This window comes from Salmo salar, chromosome 17 (assembly GCF_965601325.2).
Source record: "Salmo salar chromosome 17, fSalSal1, whole genome shotgun sequence".
Lineage (NCBI taxonomy): Eukaryota > Metazoa > Chordata > Actinopteri > Salmoniformes > Salmonidae > Salmo > Salmo salar.
The window spans coordinates 29,600,139-29,627,254 of record NC_138307.1 but is presented as its reverse complement, the minus strand read 5'-3'; the positions used below and the strand labels follow the sequence as shown (position 1 = coordinate 29,627,254).

General features: G+C 40.4%; 1 protein-coding gene across 1 annotated transcript; it reads right to left on the bottom strand.

Annotated features, from left to right (window-relative positions):
• Window positions 1-1,131: 1,131 nt before the first annotated feature.
• LOC106591628 (uncharacterized) lies at window positions 1,132-25,645 on the bottom strand. The gene is made up of 4 exons (XM_045698563.2): window positions 25,555-25,645; window positions 20,693-20,929; window positions 6,789-7,031; window positions 1,132-6,516 (listed from the first exon to the last, which is right to left on the bottom strand). The coding sequence occupies exons 2-4, from the start codon at window positions 20,781-20,783 to the stop codon at window positions 5,522-5,524; spliced, it is 1,329 nt and encodes a 442-aa protein (XP_045554519.2). The 5' UTR covers window positions 20,784-20,929; window positions 25,555-25,645; the 3' UTR covers window positions 1,132-5,521.
• Between the last annotated feature and the right edge of the window lie 1,471 nt (window positions 25,646-27,116).

The window sequence follows — 27,116 nt, the reverse complement described above, 5'->3', positions numbered from 1 at the left end:
TTATTCAAACTCAATCAGCATGACAGTGTTCTCCTGCCTTGTCCTCGTCAACACACACCTGTGTTAACGAAAGAATCACTGACATGATGTCAGCTGGTCCTTTTGTGGCAGGGCTGAAATGCAGTGGAAATATTTTTGGGGACTCAGTTCATTTGCATGGCAAAGAGGGACTTTGCAATGAATTGCAATTCATCTGATCACTCTTCATAACATTCTGGAGTATATGCACATTGCCATCATACAAACTGAGGCAGCAGACTTTATGAAAATTAATATTTGTGTCATTCTCAAAACTTTTGGCCACGACTGTAAAATCGAGGAGCGAAAACCGCCAGCCACTTGAAAGGTGTTCCTGCAGGCAATGTTCTCTCTAAACTGCGCGCCTGCTCACTTCCTCCAGGACTGCAGTCAGAAGAAATGCCATGCCGCGCAGAGACCCAAGAGATTGAACTTCAATGAGTTCGCACTATATAGATCAACGTTTTTTCTGTGATCGAATCGATATTATCAGTCCCTTTTCAATGCAACAAACCAAAACAAATAACTTTTCAAGATTGAGTCTGTGATTTTGTTGTAGGCAGAGCCAGTCCGAACCGAGTAGAATTCTATTGGCTCGAGTAGCCCACGAGCGGTCTTTCAATCACCAGCGAGTGAATGCGCATGTTAAATATGTAGCCTACACTGTGTAGGACTATGAATTGGGCAGCTATAGGCTATTTGTTAATAAGCCAATTATGTTCTGGCCCGCAGACTAGCTACAAGCCCAGCAACAAACTGACTGGAGGCCAAACCTAGTTACCGACCCACAATGTATAATGCAAATTATAAACTGGGTGGTTCGAGCCCTGAGTGCTGATTAGCTGGGTATGACAAAACATTTATTTTTACTGCTCTAATTACGTTGGTAACCTGTTTATAATAGCAATAAGGCACCTCGGGGGTTTGTGATGTATTGCCAATATACCACGACTAAGGGCTGTGTCCAGGCACTCTGCTTTGCTTCGTGCATAATAACAGCTCTTAGCCGTGGTATATTGGCCATATATCACACCTCCTCGGGCCTTATTGCTTAATTCAGTCTCCCCATTCACCATCATTCAGATAATTCAAACGTGTGGATATAGTGCTACATTTGAAGGACTCATTGGCTCTGTTTATTGAAATGATGTTGTTGCCCACCAGTGCACTCAGAAGAGGAAACAAACGGCAAAGATGTGTTTCACTGTAGAAGCACTGCTCCTTTTACATTTGAATCCCAGGTTGCAAAGCAGAGTGCCTGGACACAGCCCTTAGTCGTGGTATATTGGCAATATATCATATTACAATATTTAAGGGCATATCAGATGGTCTGCTCTGACCATAAGTCACACCAAGCATAGGGTTGGTTGGTATAAGATTGAAATGGGTAAATAATGTACCAGTGAAAATCCTATGAAATAGCTCCCCAATACCATCTGATGTATATATTCAATGTATTACATGAATGGTGAACACAGCCTGTACGAAAATACATTTAAATCTTGTTTTACTGTGATTTTTCTCCACCCTGCTGCACGTATTCAATGTATTCTATTCCCAGTGCAGCTTTACTTCCAGGCTATTATGACACATCTGTCAGTTTCTTCTATGTTCCTAGGCCTAGTATAATAAAAAAACATATAGTTTTTTGGTCACTACCATTCCACAAAAATACTGTTGTACTACAATCGTACATTTTTGTAAGGCCTGTTCTTCACATCGGAGTGCTGCTGCAGGCTCTCTGCGTCTCTTGACCATGTCGGGTGGGCCGGGCACAAAGGTCAAGGCGGCTCTCCACTTCCCTCCAGTAGTTATTTAACAAGCCTGATAATACATCACTCCTGACAGACACAAGCAGAAATGTAGCAGCCTATACACCAAATCATTAGTTATCTGACATGCTGTATTGCATGGAAACTGTAGGCTACTAACAACAGCAGCTACATAGTCTAGCTTACTATGGCCCTGTCCCTCTGACCAGGGTAAACAAAGTGGTAATGTTGTGTATTGTATATACAGTATTTCACTTCAGTTTATTTAATTATGCACGAGAAGAAGAGGTTGCTCAGCATAAATTCATGTACAAACATTATTTTTCATTACATTCTTGTCATTTAGCAGATGTTCTTATCCAGAGCGATTTACAAGACAAGTAAGGGTTAATTGCCTTGCTCAAGGGCACACTGACAGATTTTTCACCTAGTCAGCTCGGGATTCAAACCAGCAACCTTTCAGTTACTGGCCCAACACTCTTAACCGCTAGGCTACCTGCCACCAGATCAATTAACTTCAATACAGTTATTCAAATACATTCATCATCAATGACTAAAATAATGAATCCAGTATTAAAATACAATTCATAGTCTGTTTATCATTAAACAAAAGTTGTTTAGTAATATCAAATAATCCACCCAAACTAATGCTAAAAACTGATCATTACACCATCTTTATCTGATATACACGGCGTGTACAAAACTTCAGAAACACCATCCTAATATTGAGTTGCACCCCCTTTATCCTCTTGAGGATACCCTAGGATAGGGGGCGCCACAGCGCATTTTGAAAAAAAATCGTTCCCATTTTCAACGGCCTACTAATCAAACTCAGAAGCTAGGGCATGCATATACTTATTATATATGGATAGAAAACACCCTAAAGTTTCTAAAACTGTTTGAATGGTGTCTGTGAGTATAACAGAACTCAAATGGCAGTCAAAACCCCGAGACCGATTGAAACAGGAAGTGGAATTCTGAATTGTGGACTCGACTTCTCATCATTCCCTATTAATCACACCGTTAACAATGGTTCAGTGAGCACTTCCTATTGCTTCCACTAGATGTCGCCAGTCTTTTCACAGTGGTTTGAGCCTTATACAGTCGAAACTCAGTGAATGACACGCATTGGAAATTGGTCACAGGGGATGGGCCATCACCATTATGACGCCGGCGGCCATGTCTACCCCCACCTTTGTAAACGGTTTGAAACACAATGAAATCATCCCCCTCAAATCTTATTGGCTCCCTTGGTGTTACAGGCCCTGAAGATTCATGTTTTACAACGTTTGACATGTTTGAACGAACCTACAGGCGGGAAAATCTCATTGTATCCGAAACTTCAGGCTGCGCACGTCGGAGAATTTGGAGAGAGCCCTAGGACGCGCTACCAACAGCAGGCTAATGGAACGTGAAGGAAGGACTTTTTCGACCGAAAATACATCTGTTGTGGACCTGGGATTCCTGGAAGTGCTTTCTGATGAAGACAACTAAAGGTAGGCGATTATTGACAATATTATACAAGATGAGATGTGACATGCGATTGTTCCAAGATGGCGCCGAGCTCTGTATATTAGCTCATTTTCTGAGTATCGCATCTCCTTTTATCGCAAAGTGTGATTACCCAGTAAAGTTAATTTAAAATCTGGTATGACAGGTGTTCTCAAGAGATATTCATCTATAAATGTTAGATTGACAATATAAATTTAAAAAATCGTTATCGGATAGTAATTTAGGGAATTGTAGCATTGTTTCCCGGGACGCATTTGAGGGGAAAATAGTCAGTCAACGTTACGCGCCGATGTAAAATGCTGTTTTTATATATAAATATGACCTTTATTGAACAAAAGAATGCATGCATTGTATAACATGATGTCCTAGGTGTGTCATCTGATGACGTTTGTAAAAGGTTAGTGCTGCATTTAGCTGTTTTTGGGTTATTTGTGATGCAAGTGGTTGGTCGGAAAATGGCTATGTTGCTGCTTTTTACGATGGACTCATCTAACATAATCTAATGATTTGCTTTTCCTGTAAAACCTTTTTGAAATCGGACGACGTGGGTCGATTCAGGAGAGGTGTATCTATAAAAAAATAAAAAAAAGTATAATTTTTTTTTTTTTAAAAGGATGATTTTTTTTTAATGCTAATTGGCGATATGATTTTTCGCTGGATTTTGATCCCGCTAACGGGATCAGACTTAACCTCAGAACAGCCTCAATTCATCAGGCATGGACTGTCCAAGGTGTTGAGAGTGTTCCACAGGGATGCTGGTCCATGTTGACTCCAATTCTTCCTACAATTGTGTCAAGTTGGCTGGGAGTGGATCTCTACTCCGAATAGCTTGTTCCTTCTCCTCCCACAGATGCTCAATTACTGGAACCATTCCTGGACAAGCCTTGTGGCATGGGGCATAATCCTGCTGAAAAAATCTATTTGCAGATGGATACACTGCTGCCATGAAGGGATGCACCTGATTGGCAATGATTATTTAGATATCCTGTAGCATTCAAACATTGTTCATCTTTTATCAAGGGGCCCAATGTGTGTCCTGAAAACACACCCCACGCCATCACACCACCAGCCTGCAATGCTGACACGCGGCATGGATGCATATAGTGGTGTAATGTACTGAAGTAAAAATGATTTAAACTATTTCAGTAGTTTTTGGGGGTATCTGTACTTTACTATTTATATTTGACAACTTTTACTTTTATTTCACTACATTTCTAAAGAAAATGTACTTTTTACTCCATACATTTTCCCTGACACCCATAAGTACTTGTTACATTTTTTTATGATTAGCAGGACAGAAAATGATCCAATTCACGCACTTATGAAGATAACATCCCTGGTCATCCTTACTGCCTCTGATCTGGTGGACTCACTAAATACAAATGTTTCATTTGTAAATGATGTCTGAGTGTTGGAGTGTGCCCCTGGCTATCTGTAATATAAAAAATTTAAAAAGTTGTGCAGTCTGGTTTGCTTAATTTAAGGAATTAGAAATTATTCATACTTTTACTTTTGATGAAGTATATTTTAGCAATTACTTTTACTATTGATACATAAGTATATTTACAACCAAAAGCTTTTAGACTTTTGCTGAAGTAGTATTTTACTGAGTCATTTTCTATTAAGGTATCATTAATTTCACTCAAGTATGACAGTTAGATACTTTTTCCACCACTGGATGCATGTACTCGTGGTTTCCTCCATACCCTAGTCCTCCTATCAGCGTGAAATAGCAGGAACCAGGATTCATCAGACCAGGCAACAGTTTTCAAATGTTTCAGTGTCCAGTGTTTTCATTCCTTAGCCCACCTGGGTTCACCTGGTCTGTCTGTCATGGAAAGAGCAGGTGTCTTTAATGTTTTTTTTTACTATAGTGTTCTATGCTTCATTTGATCCAATTCAATGTTGCCAATTATTTAATGACATGAGAATTAAGTGGAGTGACTAATCTTAGCTGGTCTGAGAGAACTGATGAGGCTTCTCTCCTTTACGTATACATTGGTTTCTTAAAATGGCCCAATCTGTAGAATCTCTTCTCAGTCAGTGCAGTGATAAGGCTTCGGTCAAGTGTGTATCCGTTGGTATGTCTTTACATTGCCCAATCGGTAGAAACTCTTGCCATATTAAGAGCAGGAGTAAGGCTTCTCTCCTGTGTGTGTTCTTTGACAAACTTTTAGGTCAATTGATGTTGTGAAGCATTTTACACAATCAGTGCAGGATTAAGACTTCACTCCTGTATGTATACGTTCATGTCTTTTTAAGTTGTCCAGTTTAGAGAAGCTCTTTCCACAGTCAGAGCAGGAGTAAGGCTTCACTCCTGTATGTACACGTTCATGTCTTTTTAAGTTGTCCAGTTGAGAGAAACTCTTTCCACAGTCAGAGCAGGAGTAAGGCTTCACTCCTGTATGTATACGTTCATGTGTTTTTAAGTGGCCCAGTTGAGAGAAACTCTTTCCGCAGTCAGAGCAGGCGTAAGGCTTCACTCCTGTGTGTATACGTTCATGTGTTTTTAAGTCCCCCAGTTGAGAGAACCTCTTTCCACAGTCAGAGCAGGAGTAAGGCTTCTCTCCTGTGTGTGTTCTCTGATGAACTTTTTGCTCAGTTGATGTTTTGAAGCATTTTTCACAGTCAGAGCAGGCGTAAGGCTTCACTCCTGTATGTACACGTTCATGTGTTTTTAAGTCGCCCAGTTGAGAGAAACTCTTTCCACAGTCAGAGCAGGAGTAAGGCTTTTCTCCTGTGTGATTTCTCTGATGAACTTTTAGAGCAGTTGATCTTTTGAAGCATTTTTCACAGTCAGAGCAGGAGTAAGGCTTCTCTCCTCTATGTATACGTTCGTGTGTTTTTAAGTCGCCCAGTTGAGAGAAACTCTTTCCACAGTCAGAGCAGGAGTAAGGCTTCTCTCCTGTGTGTATACGTTCATGTCTTTTTAAGGTGCCCAGTTGAGAGAAACTCGCCCCACAGTCAGAGCAGGAGTAGGGCTTCTCTCCTCTGTGCACTCTCTGATGAACTGTCAGAGCCTTTGATGTTGTGAAATTCTTCCCACAGTCAGTACAGGAATAGAGATTCTCTCCTGTGTGTATTTTTACATGTAATTTTAGCTTTGATAGAATTGAAAAATTCTCCTCACAATGTGGGCAGTGGTGAGAACTCTTAGCTCCATGATCTTCCTGCTGTTTCTCTCTGGATGTAGAGAATGTCTCAACACGGTATCCTGTGTGAACAGCATCAGAAGAACCAGTCAGTTGTGTGATATACACTACAGGTCAAACGTTTTAGAACACCTACTCATTCAAGGGTTTTTCTTTATTTTTACTATTTTCTACATTGTATAATAGTGAAGACATCACAACTATGAAATAACACACATGGAATCATGTAGTAACCAAAAGTGTTAAACAAATCAAAATACATTATATTTGATATTCTTCAAATAGCCACCCTTTGCCTTGATGACAGCATTGCACAATCTTGGTATTCTCTTACCTTGAGAAATAGATTTCCCAATCTTATCTTCCTCATCTTCAATGTTGACATTCAGCTCCATTGTTTGACTACAGTCTTCCAGCTTCACTGATGCCATCTCTGGATCCTGCAGTGCAAACTGGGCTCCACTGTCACAATCAGGACCGAGTGACTGTAGGTTTGGACTCAGTGTGGAAGGAGAGAGGCAGGCTGGGTTTGTCCTCACTGTTGATGTTACCGGCCTCAGACTTAATTCTAGTTGTCCTGTAGTAACATTGAGAAACAGACACAGAAAGTTATTGTCTTGACAGTTCTGGCACTTTATTCTCAAAAAATATATTTCTTCTTGTTAAATTATCTACTTCAGTGCTTGACTTGGACTGAAATAGGTGCCTGTACTCATTTTTACATGCAGGAGCTCCAAAATACTGTTAATATTCTGTCCAAGTTAAGCACTGATCTCATTTCAATAGATCAGGTAGATAAGCATTTGGAACAAAACATGAATTCATTACAATTAGACAAAGTACCTGCTTTAAATTAGTCTACACAACGTAAGTGCAGTTAACCTCTAGTAGATTTTCCCAAATTCGCATAAATGACTAAAAACCATTTAGTACAAAGTTGCAGTATGTTTTAGGCAGCACTCATGTTCTATTTTCCTGAATAACCTTGTCTTTATTGTATTATTTCAATGAAAAAACAATTGTATTTCCCATTCACACCATAGTAACATGTATAGATAAATATAGAAACAACTTAATGTGTCTGAATATTAGTACACATGTAGAAAACTGATAATCATTACATTCAGCTTCAAAACTGTAGTGTGGCCGTAAAATTGACTCTCTGCACTAGCACTGAAGTCAGTTGACGCAGACAGAGTGGCTGCCACCATTTTACCAGCTTGTGAATTTTACAAAAAAACAATAACATGCTAAACAAACTCAGAAATCTCAAATAAATGGCTTGAGGAAATTATGTACATCCATTCAGACAACCCCAAAGTATCTAACGTTACCTATGTGACTTGTAAAATTGTTTATCACATTCTTCACTCAATTTGACACAACATAACACATCAAACCTTTACCAAATGTGACAATACCTTAACAGATGTTACCTAGCATTGTATGACATGTTCATTCGATAATAGGAAGTTTAAACCTGCTATTACATACCTGTAGTAATAAATAGAAACCAACACAAAGGTTCTTGACATCACAGTTCTGTCTCTTTCTTTATTCTGAAGAATGGTGCATGCCTGCCTGGAACTTCCTGTTCCCCCACTACCACAGTGCAGCCACAGATAGAACAATGAGACAGATATTTCACCGGCTGTAGGAATGTGAAGCATCTGCTTAGCGTTTCCACTCACTACCAAATATGGTAGTGAGAGGAAGCCCACTGGCCGGCAGTGGGAGAAGATGGATTTTGGCCGACATTCTACAAATGTTCTAATTGATGAAACATCTGATCTTAACTTCTTACGGATCATTGGGACGCTAGCGTCCCACCTCGACAACATCAGGTGAAATTGCAGAGCGCGAAATTCAAAATACAAAAGTAGTAATATTAACCTCTCTAGGGTAGGTGGCACCAAATCGTCCCACCTACGTAACAGCCAGTGTAATCCCGTGGCGTGTTATTCAAATACCTTAGAAATGCTATTACTTCAATTTCTCAAACATATGACTATTTTACACCATTTTAAAGACAAGACTCTCGTTAATCTAACCACACTGTCCGATTTCAAAAAGGCTTTACAACGAAAGCAAAACATTAGATTATGTCAGCAGAGTACCCAGCCAGAAATAATCAGACACCCATTTTTCAAGCTAGCATATAATGTCACATAAACCCAAACCACAGCTAAATGCAGCACTAACCTTTGATGATCTTCATCAGATGACAACCCTAGGACATTATGTTATACAATACATGCATGTTTTGTTCAATCAAGTTCATATTTATATCAAAAAACAGCTTTTTACATTAGCATGTGACGTTCAGAACTAGCATTCCCACCGAACACTTCCGGTGAATTTACTAAATTACTCAGGATAAACGTTCACAAAAAACATAACAATTATTTTAAGAATTATAGATACAGAACTCCTTTATGCAATCTCTATGTCCGATTTTAAAATAGCTTTTCGGCAAAAGCACATTTTGCAATATTCTGAGTAGATAGCCCAGCCATCATGGCTAGCTATTTTGAACCCCACCAAGTTTGGCCCTCACCAAACTCCGATTTACTATTAGAAAAATTTGATTACCTTTGCTGTTCTTCGTCAGAATGCACTCTCAGGACTTCTACTTCAATAACAAATGTTGGTTTGGTTCAAAATAATCCATAGTTATGTTCAAATATCCTCTGTTTTGTTCGTGCGTTCAAGACACTATCCGAAGGGTGACGAAGGGTGACGTGCCCGACGCGTTTCGTGACAAAAAATTCTAAATATTCCATTACCGTACTTCGAAGCATGTCAACCGCTGTTTAAAATCAATTTTTATGCGATTTTTCTCATAAAAAAAGCGATAATATTCCGACCGGGAAACCCTGTTTCAGTTCAAAGACGAAAAAATAAAAACACGGTGTCGCCTCGTGCACGCGCCTCAGTCTCATTGTCCTCTGATCGATCACTATCCAAATGCGCTACTGTTTTTCAGCCAGGGGCTCCAAAGGCATCATTCACCGGTTTGCCGCCTTCTGAGAGCCTATGGGAGCCGTAGGAAGTGTCACGTTACAGCAGAGATCCTCAGTTTTCAATAAAGAGAGTGTAGAAGCCCAAGAAATGGTCAGAGACGGCACTTCCTGTAAGGAATCTTCTCAGGTTTTTGCCTGCCATATGAGTTCTGTTATGCTCACAGACACCATTCAAACAGTTTTAGAAACTTTAGGGTGTTTTCTATCCAAAGCCAATAATTATATGCATATTCTAGTTTCTGGGCAGTAGTAATAACCAGATTAAATCGGGTACGTTTTTTTATCCGGCCGTGCAAATACTGCCCCCTATCCCCAACAGGTTAAGACGGAATATACTGTGTTCAATACTGGAGAAAAAGAACGAGGAGCGCGCACTCATTCACGCACGCCAAAAGACTAGAGTCCTTCTGAGGTATACTTCTTCATTTATCAAAAAACAAGCATGAAACATTTTCTAAAGACTGTTGACATCTAGTGGAAGCCATAGGAACTGCAATCTGGGTCCTAATTATTAGACTTTCCCATAGAAAAGCATTGAAAAGTCCAATGACCTCGATGGATTGTCCTCGGGGTTTCGCCTGCCAAATCAGTTCTGTTATACCCACAGACAACATTTTAACAGTTTTAGAAACTTCAGAGTGTTGTCTATCCAATGCTACCAATTGCATATCCTAGCTTCTGGGCCTGAATAACAGGCAGTTTACTTTGTCATCCAAACTTCTAAATACTGCCCCCTAATACAGTTTTCTGTTCCCAAAACTAAAATATGTTATGAACAGAGTGGACAACGTTTTGTGGACTTTACCCTTTGTAAAAAGTATTTTAAAAAAAGATGTTGTTGAGAAGGAACACAAAGTCGAATTGAGTTATTGCACACGAGCGCTTCACAGAGGAGGCGTTTCCTACCAGAAATATGCAGATAATGCGCTAGAACGCGCCAATAGGATCTCGCTAGCTCATGCTTGGCTCTGCCCACTATGACTCATCTCTTCCCAATGGAAACGACCGACGGTGGTCTATCTTGGTTTAGTGGATACTTGGGATGGCCCTACCCCGTTATATGAGAAGGGCGGTGCTTAATTTCAGTTGGATCCTCCAGCACCTCTCACTTTTTTTGTCTTTCGTTCCGGAACCCATTTACCAGAATCAGGTAGCTTACCTCTTGTGGCATGAAAAATAATTTATACTGTTAGCAAAGTAAACATCCTAATTAAAGGAATCAGAGTAATTACATTTGGACAAGCTGTCGTACATGTCGATCTAGACCATCCCAAACATGTTCAAAGGGTGACATGTCTGGTGAGTATGCAGGCCATTGAAGAATTGGGACATTTTCTGCATTTTCAATTGTGTACAGATCCTTGTGACATGGGGCAGTATATTGTCATGCTGAAACATGAGGTGATGGCAGCAGATGAATGGCAGGACAATGGGCCTCAGGATCTTATCATGGTTTCTCCGTGCATTCAAATTGCCATCGATAAATGCAATTGTGTTGGTTGTCTGTAGCTTATGCCTGCCCATACCATAATCCTTATACCACCACGGGGCACTCTGTTCACAACATTGACATCAGCAAACCGCACAACTCCATACTAGTGGTCTGCAGTTGTGAGGCTGGTTGGGCATACTGCCAAATTCTCTAAAACAACATTGAAGGCGGCTTATGGTAGAGAAATTAATATTACATTCTCTGGCAATAGTAGTCCTTGCCGTCTTGGAGGGCCAAAAATGTCAGCTGCAGATATAATGATGTCCAGCTTCTTGGACTTCTTGTGCAGTACAATTAATAACTGTGACTATAAATACAAAACAAATCCACCTTCACAGTAAGTGTACCCAGATCACTTGATTGACGTACAACATTTGCAACTAGTTGCGGTGCATCCACCCCCATATCTGCTTCAGAACTGTGGCCTTTTGCCCCTATAACTCTCTTCCACCTCCACATAGGAGATTTGCTGTACAGCCGCTTATCCTTGACACCTCAATCTCTTTCACCCTAACAGGGCACTCTGGGAATTCGAGAATATGACCCCCATCACAGTTGCAAAATGTTACATTCACATACTTTCAATAACATATTCCTAGCCTGATACCACAACACAGGGTCTTTAGCTTGTAGCTACTGATGGATTCTGGGTACTAACTCCTAAACTTGGGTTAGGGTTAATTATCAGGTATCCTATTGAAATATTGAGTGCTTAGGTTTAGAGGGTCTACACCAGAAGTAAATGGTTATCTGTAGGAGGAAGGTATATAGTGTGTGCAATTTAGCTTGGAATGTGCTGAGTGCAGGGAAAGCGATCATGTGGCAGGCATTGTTAAGGGGAGAGAGCCATGGATTAGTGATGAAGGGGGTCGAGGTCTGGTCAGGTCACGTTAAGGGAGAAAGACACGTTTATGGCTGTATCACTTAGTTTCCTGCCTAGCAGTTAAGATACAATGTTTGTTCAGATGTGTAGGAGGAGACTCAGCCTAGGAGAAAGGGTTAAATATCAGTGCTTGTGTGAACAATGTCTTTGTCTAATGCAGCTGTATTGATCCTCTTGAGCTTTCATTGTGTCCGTAAAGTTTTTACTCTGAGAATTAGAACCTAACACTACTAAGTAACAAAATGGTCCATACATTTAGCGTTAACGCAGTATATACATACCATGATACCTTAATAAACCAAGAAAGTATCAAAGATCAGAAATTAGGGCCTCCCCTAGTGCTAGCTGCGCTAGCTGTGCCACCAGAGATTCTGGGTTCGCGCCCAGGCTCTGTCGCAGCCGGCCGCGACAGGGAGGCCCATGGGGTGGCGCACAATTGGCCCAGCGTCGTCCGGGTTAGGGAGGGTTTGGCCGGCAGGGATATCCTTGTCTCATCGCGCACTAGCGACTCCTGTGGCGGGCCGCGTGCAGTGCACGCTGACCAGGTCGCCAGGTGTACAGTGTTTCCTCCGACACATTGGTGCGGCTGGCTTCCGGGTTGGATGTGCATTGTGTCAAGAAGCAATGCGGCTTGGTTGGCTTGTGTTGTGTTTCGGAGGACGCATGGCTCTCGACCTTCGCCTCTCCCGAGTCCGTACGGGAGTTGCAGCCATGAGACAAGACTGTAACTACTACCAATTGGATACTACGAAATTGGGGAGAAAAGGGGGTAAAATATATATATATTTTTTTTTATTAATAAAAAAAGATCAGAAATTAACAGCCTGTGTAGAAAAAGCGATACCATTGAATATGTGCTACGTTACCCAAAGGCCCTTTGCACATGATGTTAGGCTTGCATGTGAGTGTCAATCATTTTAGTCCAAGGATATGATCGAAATGGAAGAGGTTTGGAACCACCAATAATTTTTCTAGAGCTGGCCGCCCGGCCAAACTGAGATATCGGGGGAGCAGGGCCTTGGTCAGGGAGGTGACTGGGGGACTAATCAGGATCGAGTGGAAAGATGAAAGGAGCAAAATACAGAGAGATCCTTGATGAAAACCTGCTCCAGAGTGCTCAGGAACTCAGACTGGGGCCAAGGTTCACCTTCCAACAGGACAACAACCCTAAATACACAGCCAAAACAACGCAGCAGTGGCTTCGGGACAAGTCTCTGAATGTCCTTGAGTGGCTCAGCCAGAGCCCAGAGTTGAACCTGATTAAGCATCTCTGGAGACCAGAAAATAGCTGTGCGGCGACACTCTCCATCTAACCTGACAGAGCTTGAGAGGATCTGCAGAGAAGAATGGGAGAAACTCTCCAAGTACAGGTGTGCCAAGCTTGTAGCGTCATACCCAAGAAGACTCGAGTCTGTAATCACTGCCAAAAGGTGCTTCAACAAAGTACTGAGTAAAGGGTCTGAATACTTATGTAAATGTAATATAACATCTGGAAAAATTTCTAAAAACCTGTGTTTGCTTTGTCATTATGGGGTAGTGTGTAAATTGATGAGGGAAAAAAAACGATTTAATCTATTTTATAATAAGGCTGTAACGTAACAAAATGTGGAAAAAGTCAAGGGGTCTGAACAAATTTGCAATGCACTGTATGCTGAATCCTTTCAGCAAGGTTGCTTCCCCTCCTCTCTAAGGAGTGTTTTACTCTCATTCTGAAGCCTGATAAAACCCAACAAAATGTGAAAGTTAGACCGATTTCTCTTCTGAACTCCGACTCAAGAATTAGTGCTAAAGCCTTAGCCAGGAGATTGGATAGAGTGCTCCCATATCTAATACACAAAGACCAAAATGGCTTCGTTAACCTGTTTGGGATAGGGGGCAGTATTTTCACGGCCGGATAAAAAACGTACCCGATTTAATCTGGTTACTACTCCTTCCCAGAAACTAGAATATGCATATAATTAGTAGATTTGGATAGAAAACACTCTAAAGTTTCTAAAACTGTTTGAATGGTGTCTGTGAGTATAACACCACTCATATGGCAGGCCAAAACCTGAGAAGATTCTATACAGGAAGTGCCCTGTCTGACAATTTGTTCTACTTCTAGGGCATCTCTATCAAAAATACAGCATCTCTGCCGTAACGTGACATTTTCTAAGGCTTTCATTGGCTCTCAGAAGGCGCCAGAAAGTTGAATGAGAGCTCTCCAGTCTCTGGGCGAAAAACAGCAGGGGTTTTTGGGAGTGGTCCTTCTGGGAACAATGACACTGGTGCGTGCGTGCACGAGACGACTCAATTTTTTTCTTTCAGTGTTTGAACGAATACAACGTCGCGCGGTTGGAATATTATCGCTATTTTACGAGAAAAATCACATAAAAATGTATTTTAAACAGCGTTTGACATGCTTCGAAGTACGGTAATGGAATATTTTGAATTCTTTTGTCACGAAATGCGCCCGCGCGTCACCCTTCGGATACTGACCTCAACGCACGAACAAAACGGAGCTATTTCAATATAACTATGGATTATTTGGAACCAAAACAACATTTGTTGTTGAAGTAGAAGTCCTGGGAGTGCATTCTGACGAAGAACAGCAAAGGTAATCCAATTTTTCTTATAGTAAATCTGAGTTTGGTGAGGGCCAAACTTGGTGGGTGTCAAATTAGCTAGCCGTGATGGCCGGGCTATCTACTCAGAATATTGCAAAATGTGCTTTCGCCGAAAAGCTATTTTAAAATCTGACACCGCAATTGCATAAAGGAGTTCTGTATCTATAATTCTTAAAATAATTGTTATGTATTTTGTGAACGTTAATCGTGAGTAATTAAGTAAATTCATCGGAAGTTTGCGGTGGGTATGCTAGTTCTGAACATCACATGCTAATGTAAAAAGCTGGTTTTTGATATAAATATGAACTTGATTGAACAGAACATGCATGTATTGTATAATATAATGTCCTAGGAGTGTCACCTGATGAAGATCATCAAAGGTTAGTGCTGCATTTAGCTGTGGTTTTGGTTTTTGTGACATATATGCATGCTTTGAAAATGGCTGTGTGATTATTTTTGCCAGGGTACTCTCCTGACATCATCTAATGTTTTGCTTTCGCTGTAAAGCCTTTTTGAAATCGCACAGTGAGGTTATATTAACGAGAGTCTTGTCTTTAAAATGGTGTAAAATAGTCATATGTTTGAGAAATAGAAGTTATAGCATTTATGAGGTATTTTTATTTCGCGCCACACGATTCCACTGGCTGTTGACTAGGTGGGACGCAAACGTCCCACCTTGACCAGGGAGGTTAAAAGAGTCTGATACAGATTTAAGCATGTCCCAGTTCAAATCTCCTAAAATAACGAATTCAGAGTCATTTAACTTGTGCAGGACATCAGAAAGAGAGGGCGGTTTGTAGCAGCCGACTACAGTGATGTGGGAGTCCTTATATACGTTCACTTTAACCGCAAGCAATTCAAAATGTTTGGCTTTGGTAATCGAGAGCATTTCAGAGGTGTTCAACTCGGATTTAACATAAATTGCAACCCCTCCTCCTTTACTCATCCGATCAGCTCTACAAACCATGTACCCATCAAAAGAAATCCAGTTATTTGACACAGATTTCTTTAGCCAAGTTTCTGATAAAAACCATTACGTCTGCATTTTCATTTTGGCCCATATTCTAATCATGTCTAGTTTTTGGAAATAGACTTCTGACATTAACATGCAAGAGGCCAAAACCTGCTCTGATTTTAAAATCATAGGGAGTTGGTAGAGATTGCATGGTATCTACCGGCCCAGGGTTTGGTCGCACATTACCAGAGATCAACAATAAAAGCATAACAATATATCTCAGTTGGTCAATGCGTGAGGACATGGCGGAGCCAGCACCATTGTCAATAAATCCAACTGAGTCCTTCGACACAGAAAAAAAAAGTAATTCAATAGTTAGAGATTTTGGAAGTATGCCATCAAGTGTAGGTCCAGTTGTGTTTGAGAGTGGTACAAATGCAGAGAGAGACCAAGTTCCTGGTGGTATTGACATGAAGGTCTCGTCAGAGTGTTTGGAAATTGTAGGGCATAAGGCGAAGATAATTCACTCACCCATTGATCATCCAGCCTATTTAATCCAGGATGGCATTGAGTAAAGAGCAGGCACAGTAACAGATACATTATACAGTTTTTAGAGGTATTTCAGCACAGGTGTGCAACAACCAGTAAACGTTGTGTAGAAAGTAGATTTTCCCATGGCCCACAGTGCATCTGGTTTTCCAATCAGATAACCGTTTCTCCGCTCCTAGCCTTCAGTGCGCACCAGCGCTCGCGTAGCAGGCCTTGCGTGCAGACACACGCTCCTGACTCGGCAAGTTCCAACTCCAGAAAGGTGGAGGGGAAAAAAGGCTTCTCAATCCAAAATCTTTGTACAAGTAAATCTCGTAAAATAGACAGATCTAAAAAATAATATTTGTTATATACAGCATCCACCTTCATATCAAAAGTGTTTGCTTCTTTAAACAGGATCAGGGTCATTAAAACATCAAAACTCTTTTGGCAAGCGAAAGCCCGAGGACAAACCATCCAGGGAAGAAAAATATTGAGGTCATAGGATTTTCCAATGGTTTTCTATGGGATGCCCTTATTTTTAGGAACCTGGTTGCAGTTCCTATGGCTTCCACTAGATGTCAAAAGTCTTTAGAAATTGTTCGATGTTTTCCTTTTGAGAAATGAAGAAGTAGTGCTATTCATTGTAAGTGTCACTCCAGGTGGACTCTACTGTTTTGGTGCGCGTGAACAGGAGCTCGCTCCATGTTGTTTTTATCCGGTATTAGAAAGAGTTTATTCCATCTTAAATTTTATCGATTATTTACGTTTTAGGGTACCTGAGGTTGGATTAGGAACATTGTTTGAAATGTTTGTACCAAGTTTACAGGTAACTTATTAGATACTTTGTAGGCAAGTTCAAACCGGTGTATTTCTGAATCAAACGCGCCAAATCATTTGACATTTTTGGGACATAAAGAAGGCCATTATCAAACAAAAGGACCATTTGTGATGTTTCTGGGACATTTTGGCGTGCCAACAGAAGAAGATCTTCAAAGGTAAGGCATTAATTATATCGCTATTTCTGAATTTTGTGGCACACCTGCCTGGTTGAAATATATTTTTCATGGTTTTGTATGCGGGGCGCGCTCCTCAGATAATCGCATGGTTTGCTTTCGCCGTAAAGCCTTTTAGAAATCTGACACAGTGGCTGGATTAACAAGAAGTTAAGCTTTATTTTGATGTAGAACACATATATTTTCAAGAATGTTAAATATTTGAATTGAGTATTTTTGAATTTCACACTCTGCAATTTCACCGGATGTTGGCCAGGTGGGACGCTACCGTCCCACGTACCCTAGAGAGATTAAAACTCTGATCTCAAGGATCACAGAAAAACGGACAGACTGATTGGCTACCATCTTGGTTTTGTAAATGTAATTAATAAAGTTAATAATAAAACCAAATCTTCCATCCTTTTCCTCAACAAGCAAGAGAGACTGAATCCAGTTGTACAGCATCTATTTGTGAATACAGAACAAGGTTTCACATATCTTGGTATTAAAATCACACCAGAAATTAGCTCCTTGAGCTCAACAAATGATGAACCAATGGTAACGAGTAACAAGTAACATAATCCATCAACAGATGAACATTACTGCTTGTATCTGTTACTGGTAGAATAAATATCATTAAGATTAATATTCTGCCCAAATTTCTTTAGCGATTTCAATCAATTCCTCTGGCTCCACCAACTTTATTTATTTTTCCCAAAGATCTGAAAGATACCTGGAGCAACAGCAAACCAAGGCTTAGACTTTCTCTTCTTTATTTGGCCTGTGACAGAGGGGGGTTGCAACATCCAAACCTACAGTGGTATGTATTACTTGGCTGCACAATTTAGGGCTGCAATGTTTTGGTTCTCCAAGAAACCATACCTACCCTGGCTGCAGACTGAAATGCTATCCACTAAAGGCTTAACTTTGGATGGTTAGAGCGTTGGGCCAGTAACCGAAAGATTGCTAGATCGTATCCCCAAGCTGACAAGGTAAAAATTGTCGTTCTGCCCCTGAACAAGGCAGTTAACTGTTCCTAGGCCATCATTGAAAATAAGAATTTGTTCTGACTTGCCTAGTTAAATAAAGGTTAAATAAAATGAAAAACTCTTCCCCTTTAACTAAAGAAGAATACTACTAATCCCTTTGTTAAAAACACCAACTATATGCCACAAAGTACAGCAATATCTGGGCAAATCCCCTGTATTATCCAGTTTTACAACAATTTGGTGTAATGACAATTTCACACCTGGTAAAATTGACTAGGGGTTTAAATAATGGTCAAGAAAAGGTATTGCTAAAGTAATGGACTGGTTTAAAGAATGGACAACGACAGGTATTGTTAAAGTAATTGACTTATACAATATAAAAAAGGGTCTCATGTCGTTTGAGGAACTAAAGGGAAGATTTAACTTACCACAAAGCATTTTTTCAAATACTTACAATTGAGAAGCTTTTCCAGTCTAAAACAATCAGCCCTACAACCTCCATTGACCACTTTGGAAACGCTCCCTGTTAATGTGTGTTACAGGAGAGGTCACATGACGTCATTATATGGGAAAATGGTAGCTACTCATAAAGACAACTCTTATAGTAAGAGACTTCAGTGGATACAAGATATGCAGGAAGATATTTCAGGACTGGGGTATGATATGCTGTAGAGCACAGATACAGACAATAAACACCCGTCTGAGATTGTTGCAATACAATTGCATAATGAGAACATACATCACCCTTGTTAAGCTCCACAAATGTGACCCCAATACCCCAGACCTGTGTGTTAAATGTAACACACATTTAGGCACCTTGTATCATTGCCTGGAGGAATTTGTTGAGATAAACATTTTGGAACTCAGTACTGCGCTATATCTCTGAGATGACCTCTACCCCAATACCACTAATCCCTAAACTATTGATAAGGGAATTTATATGTTTAAAGGCAATGATTAAATAATTCCACCCTGAAACCTAACTATTAGTAATGATTAATTTATGTAGCATGTATAATGAATAATTAAAGTACTAAACGTAAGTCCAATAAGGTTCAGTAGAGACCTGTGAGGGAGAGAAATGTGTGTGTGTGTGTGTGTCTAAGAAAATACAGAGAACAATTCAACTGTGTTTGACCCGACCTGGCTAGAACTCTGAGAAACTTATGATAGGACAGGGAGTCATTTTCAAGGTTCCTCTAATCTCAGGGGAATGGAACTGACAGCATTGGGTAGTGATAAACAGTGGTGAGAACTCTGGGGAGGGTTACAACTCACCTACTGTTCATGTGTATGTATGTGCGTAAGTAGGGAATTAACTATAAAATGAATGTCTTTGTATAATGGACTTCAGAACGTTCTCTGAATAAACTGTACGAACCTTTTGCAGAAGCTGAGTCTTTGCCTAATTATTATTAACCCAGTGTCTTACAAACCTTGGGGATTGGTCAAAGCTTATTGATTGTTAGTTATCATCATTGGGATTGCAAATTCTCGTGACAACTATGCCTCCTAAATCTTTACCCAGAGAATCTCTCTTTACATAGGAGAGAAAATAAAATGGTTGACCTCTGTCTATTACAAGCTAGACGTTCAATAGCTCTCCACTGGAAGTATGTCAGTTCCCTCACTTGGTCGTTGGTTAAAATAATTAACGTCAAGCCTGGCTCTTGAAAAATTAACTTATATAGTGAAAAAGAAAGCCCCAGAGTTTCATAATATTTGGGATCTGTTTTGTGAGCTTTACAAACCAGTGATATTGGAGAAGCATTGGAACTGTAAATCTGTATATTCTAAATTTTTTGTGAATTTTGGCTATAGTCGAAGTGTAATCTGCATTATCTGCGACTGCACATTATACTTTTTATTTATTTTTATTATTGGAAATGTTTTGGTACCCTTCCCCAGATCTGTGCCTCAACATAATCCTTTCATGGAGCTCTACGGACAATTCCTTCGACCACATGGCTTGGTTTTTGCTCTGACATGCACAGTCAAATGTGGGACCTTATATAGACTGGTGTGTGCCTTTCTAAATCATGTCCAATAAATGTAATTCACCACAGGTGGAGTCTCAATCAAGTTGTAGAAACATCTCAATGATGATCAATGGAAACAGGATGCACCTGAGCTCAATGTTGAGTCTCATAGCAAAGGGCCTGAATACTTATGTAAATAAGGTATTCATGTATTACATTTTTAATAAATGTGCAAACATTTCTAAAAACCTGTGTTTGCTTTGTCATTATGGGGTAGTCTGTGCAGATTGATGAGAAACTTGTTTTATTTAATCAATTTTAGAATAAGGCTGTAACGTAACAAAATGTGGAAAAAGTCAAGGGGTCTGAATACTTTCCGAATGCACTGTATGTATTCACATAAGTAGGCTGTGCAATACAAAGGGGGAATAAAACTACTCTAAAAGTGGGTAAGAGTTGAAAGCTAAAAAGGGGGGCAAAAGTCATGAAAATTATGAGCCATATCATCCTCCACTCACTATCACAAGGGTTAGTAACTACACAGACTCCTTTCATAGAACCCTAAAACACTGTCAGTTTGTCTACTTCACTTCTTTAGTCTACTCTCTGATCACTCCAGATAGCCCAGTGAATAAAACAAATGCTGGCAATACTGGTGTCAAACCATGCAAGTCTCAGTAGAATGAAATAACATCTACCTTCTCATTGAAACAGTTCTACTGCAACTTGTCTTGCACAGTGGGAAGTTGGAATGAACACAAACTTAATTTGAAAAAACCTGTGCTTACTAAGAGAAACCGATTCCTCCTCCTCTTCATCTTTAATGTTGACATTCAGCTCCAGTGTTTGACTGCAGTCTTCCAGCTTCACTGATGCCATCTCTGGACCCTGCAGTACAAACTGGGCTCCACTGTCACAATCAGGAACCAGTGACTGTAGGTTTGGACTCAGTGTGGAAGGAGAGAGGCAGGCTGGGTTTGTCCTCACTGTTGATGTTACCGGCCTCAGACTTAATCGGAGTTGGCCTGTAGTAATAAAGAGAAACAAACACAAGTTATTGTCTTGACAGTTCTGTCACTTTCTTTATTATCTAAAAATATTTGTTAAAGTCAATTATGTAATTACAATAGATCAGGTAGCTAAGCATTGACAAACAACAAAACCTTCACATTAAACAAAGTACATATTTAAATTACACAACACAAGTGCACGTAACCATAACATGCCATTTATAAAAAAAGAAAATGTCTCCTTTAAGCAGTACTTCAAAGTATTTTTACTTAGTTACTTTACACCACTGCCAATTGTATTTCCCGTTTACACCATAGTAACAATTATAGATAAAAATTTAAACAACTGAATGTGTCTTAATATTAGTACACATGTAGAAACTGATGATTACAGTTAGCTTCAAAATAGTAGTGCGACCGTGAAATTGTCTCTCTCTCATGTACCTGCACTGCTACCCCATTCAGAGATGCTAACTGCTTTAGTACGTATCGACGATAGTATCTTCTGACCAGGGAGTTTTCCTAAGATCATGACTCTAGTCTTTTTCCACATTTTGTTACATTACAGCCTTATTCTTAAATGGATTAAATCGTTTTTTCCCCCTTATCAATCTACACACAATAACCCATAATCACAAAAAAGAGGTTGAGAAATGTTCGGCAGATTTATTACAAATAAAAAAATATACACTGCTCAAAAAAATAAAGGGAACACTTAAACAACACAATGTAACTCCAAGTCAATCACACTTCTGTGAAATCAAACTGTCCACTTAGGAAGCAACACTGATTGACAACAAATTTCACATGCTGTTGTGCAAATGGAATAGACAACAGGTGGAAATTATAGGCAATTAGCAAGACACCCCCAATAAAGGAGTGGTTCTGCAGGTGGGGACCACAGACCACTTCTCAGTTCCTATGCTTCCTGGCTGATGTTTTGGTCACTTTTGAATGCTGGAGGTGCTTTCACTCTAGTGGTAGCATGAGACGGAGTCTACAACCCACACAAGTGGCTCAGGTAGTGCAGCTCATCCAGGATGGCACATCAATGCGAGCTGTGGCAAGAAGGTTGGCTGTGTCTGTCAGCGTAGTGTCCAGAGCATGGAGGCGCTACCAGGAGACAGGCCAGTACATCAGGAGATGTGGAGGAGGCCGTAGGAGGGCAACAACCCAGCAGCAGGACCGCTACCTCCGCCTTTGTGCAAGGAGGAGCAGGAGAAGCACTGCCAGAGCCCTGCAAAATGACCTCCAGCAGGCCACAAATGCGCATGTGTCTGCTCAAACGGTCAGAAACAGACTCCATGAGGGTGGTATGAGGGCCCGACGTCCACAGGTGGGGGTTGTGCTTACAGCCCAACACCGTGCAGGACGTTTGGCATTTGCCAGAGAACACCAAGATTGGCAAATTCGCCACTGACGCCCTGTGCTCTTCACAGATGAAAGCAGGTTCACACTGAGCAAGTGACAGACGTGACAGAGTCTGGAGACGCCGTGGAGAACGTTCTGCTGCCTGCAACATCCTCCAGCATGACCGGTTTGGCGGTGGGTCAGTCATGTTGTGGGGTGGCATTTCTTTGGGGGGCCGCACAGCCCTCCATGTGCTCGCCAGAGGTAGCCTGACTGCCATTAGGTACCGAGATGAGATCCTCAGACCCCTTGTGAGACCATATGCTGGTGCAGTTGGCCCTGGGTTCCTCCTAATGCAAGACAATGCTAGACCTCATGTGGCTGGAGTGTGTCAGCAGTTCCTACAAGAGGAAGGCATTGATGCTATGGACTGGCCCGCCCGTTCCCCAGACCTGAATCCAATTGAGCACATCTGGGACATCATGTCTCGCTCCATCCACCAACGCCACGTTGCACCACAGACTGTCCAGGAGTTGGCGGATGCTTTAGTCCAGGTCTGGGAGGAGATCCCTCAGGAGACCATCCGCCACCTCATCAGGAGCATGCCCAGGCGTTGTAGGGAGGTCATACAGGCACATGGAGGCCACACACACTACTGAGCCTCATTTTGACTTGTTTTAAGGACATTACATCAAAGTTGGATCAGCCTGTAGTGTGGTTTTCCACTTTAATTTTGAGTGTGACTCCAAATCCAGACCTCCATGGGTTGATAAATTGGATTTCCATTGATTATTTTTGTGTGATTTTATTGTCAGCACATTCAACTATGTAAAGAAAAAAGTATTTAATAAGATTATTTCTTTCATTCAGATCTAGGATGTGTTGTTTAAGTGTTCCCTTTATTTTTTTGAGCAGTATATATAATCACACACCCCTCTTGTTGGCGGAGAGAACATTTTGCAGTTTTAAAGCTAATTTCCAGCTAAAGTTTTGTACACAAAATCCCTAATTTGTTTAGGAAAAACATTCCCTATCCCTCAACCCTTACATAAAGAGAGTGACACATGTCTAGAGAACCTTATGTAATTTTTACTCCAGAATGCCTGTTATTCCAGAGGATGAGTCTGACGGGATTATTTTTCCCCCCAAACTGCCCCCTGTAATTCTTTATTATTCCCCAATAAATTGGCAGTTATGATGCAAGCCTGGAGGATTTTATTCTAGGAGTGAAGATACAGTATTTCAACATTTCCAGGTGATAGGGCCACACTGATAACTCCAGCTTGGTTTCTCAACCATCTATCCTATAGTGTCACCATAATATTTGAATTGAGAAAGTGAGATCATAATCATTAGCATATTTTAGCGATACGCAGTACGTCCTAAATGCCCCTCAGCCTTCAGATGTGAGCTAAACAGTTCAATTGCACTCCAGAAGCATTTTAAGCCCATGGATAAGAAAGTTAACTTATCATTTACAAACCTTTAGGTCAGTTGTATGCTGCTGCTTTGCCATCTATTAACAGCAAGGGTTGCATTAAATTGGCTCAATATTTTTTACTGATGCATTTGGTAATATTCAATTCATAAACACAAAACATATAAACAAAAGCATTCACTGAAAGTTGATAGGCTGCATGTAGCCCATCCATAATGCACAGCACTTAACTGATTCGATAAATTGAACTATTGTTATCTTGCGCAAACCGAGAGCAACACCTGTTGCCAAACAGAACTGACAGAAAAAATATTGAATTGTTGCATCTCATTGTGTTGTTGTCCTCTGGTGGATAGTTAGATAATATTGTCCCTTTTCTAAATTAGCCATGGATGGAGATAGGGATTTGGACTTGTGGCTTTACTTAATTCTCCGTACTGGCCAATGATTATAACAGTGATTCTGGTCCAACCATACATTGCGCCCCTGGCCTGAGAGGATGGAAGTTGAACATGTAGCTAGATGTAGTATGCTAATGTTTCCTAGCTGACCTGGCGCATTGTTTCCCATGAAAGTAAGTTAGACTAGCGAGCAAGAATTTTTGCCAGGTAGCCTAGGACAACAGAAACTAAAAGCGTTTACTGTATGACAGAGTCATAGACCTTTTAGGCAACATGAACGAGAAGGATGGCATTGGTGTTTCTCTACAAGTAGGATGAGACATGTTTTTCTACTTGCATGCATGCACACACAGAAATCAGTACCTTGGACAGCCATATCATATTTAGCTTATGTTGATTGGACTAAATTGTTTTTGGTATCTTTTTGTGGTCACTGTATTAGACTAAGCATAGGTGATTAGATGATGTTGAAGGTGAAATAGTGCTGGAATAGTGGAGGCAGCTCCTGTTTTCTTTGCGACTTGCAGTAACACTGAAAATGTCAGAAACATTACCTTGCTTGACCATGCTGTAGGTAATGTAACTGTTTGTTACACACAATATGTTTTGTAGACTTCACCGGACAGATGTTGCTCTCCGGTTTTGTAATGAAAACAAATGTGTGGTTTAATTTATTCTGCCACTGTGTCTTCTTATTGTTTTAAATTTTTACATTTTAGTCATTTAGCAGACGCTCTTATCCAGAGCGACTTACAGTAGTGAATGCATACATTTCATACATTTTTTCCGTACTGGTCCCCCGTATTGTCTCGGGCCTGAGGCCTATATATCACGGTGGCAAGGCATATGAACTAACAGATTAACGCGCAAACACATAGGTTGTTATATGTTTTTGTATTTATTATTTTGGCTTGGCTTCTGCAGTGACTTCCCATGCACGGATACTGGTAAAATGTATTTCTATTCTGATTTCAGATTATCAATCCTTACAAAATAGTTTTTCTATATCACCATTAGAAAGCTGTGTAAATGGTAGTTGTTTTGGAGAAAAGCATTGATTATCGTATAAGATACACATTTGCACGTGTTTTTTCTTGACTATTACAATTTGATTGATCTGGTTATATTGTACGTCACATCATTAAACGCAGACAGAGTGCGCACCGCCATTATACCAGCACGTGAGACTTTTTTTATTTTTACACAAAGCCAATAACATCTCAAATACATTGACTCTTTATTAAATTACATTTGAATGATACACGTTTAAAAAGAAATATCTAGCTACGTGACTTGCAAAATCGTTTATCACGTTTTTCACTCACTCTGTGTGACACATAAATAACACACACAACCTTTACCAAACGTGATAATACCTTGACGGATGTGTTACCTAGCATGTTATGACGTGTTCTTTCGACAACAGAAAGTGTAAACGTGCTATTACATACCTGTAGTAATAAATACAACGGTTACCGTCTTCACAGCACAGTTCTAGCGCTTTCTTTAGCTGAAGAATGGAGCGCGCTTCCCCGGAACAACTTCTTCCTCTTCTTTGGAGTTTAACGGCGGTTGGAATCAAATATGTAGCATTCCCGCCCCCAACTGGACTATAATATAAACCCATTACACTTTATGATACAAAATGGGAAAACGGGGAATGCAAAAACTCTACAATCATTAAAAACCCACTACCCCATTCCACTACTTTGACCCTATCTGCTCCTGCACCATGCCAACGGCCTGGGAGGACGGGACACCACCCCTCAACACACCCTGTAACTCTTCTGAAGTTAAATACCCAGATACTTCTCTGCAGCTGCCTCAATTATTTTCTGTGACTTAGTTCCATCGCTGAGGTAAAGATGATTACCATTACTAAGAAACCAACCTTAATGAAGCATACAGTATATCACTCAAATCAAATCAAATTGTACTCACATTCGCCGAATACAACAGGTTACCGTGAACGGCATACTTAACAACCAACAATGCAGTTCAAGAAATAGAGTTAAGAAAATATTTGTGAAATAAACTAAAGTAAAAAAAAAAGAAAAAAAGTAACACAATAAGATTACATAACTTCTAATGACTACTGAAAAGTCCAAATTCAAACCCTCCTTGTAAGATTAAAATAACAAAAAATGTATAGAAATACATTGTAGACATTGTTAATGATGTAAATGACTATTGTAGCTGGAAATGGCTGATTTTTAATGGAATATCTACATATGCATACAGAGGCCCATTATCAGCAACCATCACTCCTGTGACGTTGTGTTAGCTAATCCAAGTTTATAATTATAATTATGATCATTACAAAACCCTTTTTCAATTATGTTAGCACAGCTGAAAACTGTTGGTCTGATTAAAGAAGCAATAAAACTGGACTTTTTTAGACTAGTTGAGTATCTGGAGCATCAGCATTTGTGGATTCAATTACAGGCTCAAAATGGTCAGAAACAAATAACTTTCTTCTGAAACTCATCAATCTATTCTTGTTCTGAGAAATGAAGGCTATTCCATGCGAGAAATTGCCAAGAAACGGAAGATCTCGTACAACGCTGTGTACTACTCCCGTCACAGAACAGCGCAAACTGGCTCTAACCAGAATAGAAAGAGGAGTGGGAGGCCCCGGTGTACAACTGAGCAAGAGGACAAGTACATTAGAGGGTCTCAACGTCAACAGTGAAGAGGCGACTCCGGGATGCTGGCCATCTAGGCAGAGTTCCTCTGTCCACTGTCTGTGTTTTTTTGCCCAGTGTCTGTGTTCTTTTGCCCATCTTAATCTTTTATTTTTATTGGCCAGTCTGAGATATGGCTTTTTCTTTGCAACTCTGCCTAGAAGGCCAGCATCTCGGAGTCGCCTATCATATCGCCTATCATATATACAATACAGTCATTGGCTTACGGCCATACCAGCTCTAATACGTCCAGTCTCAGAAGCTAAGCAGGGTCGGGTCTGTTTAGTACTTTGATGGTACACTGTAAACCTTTCTGTCCAGCAGGGTGT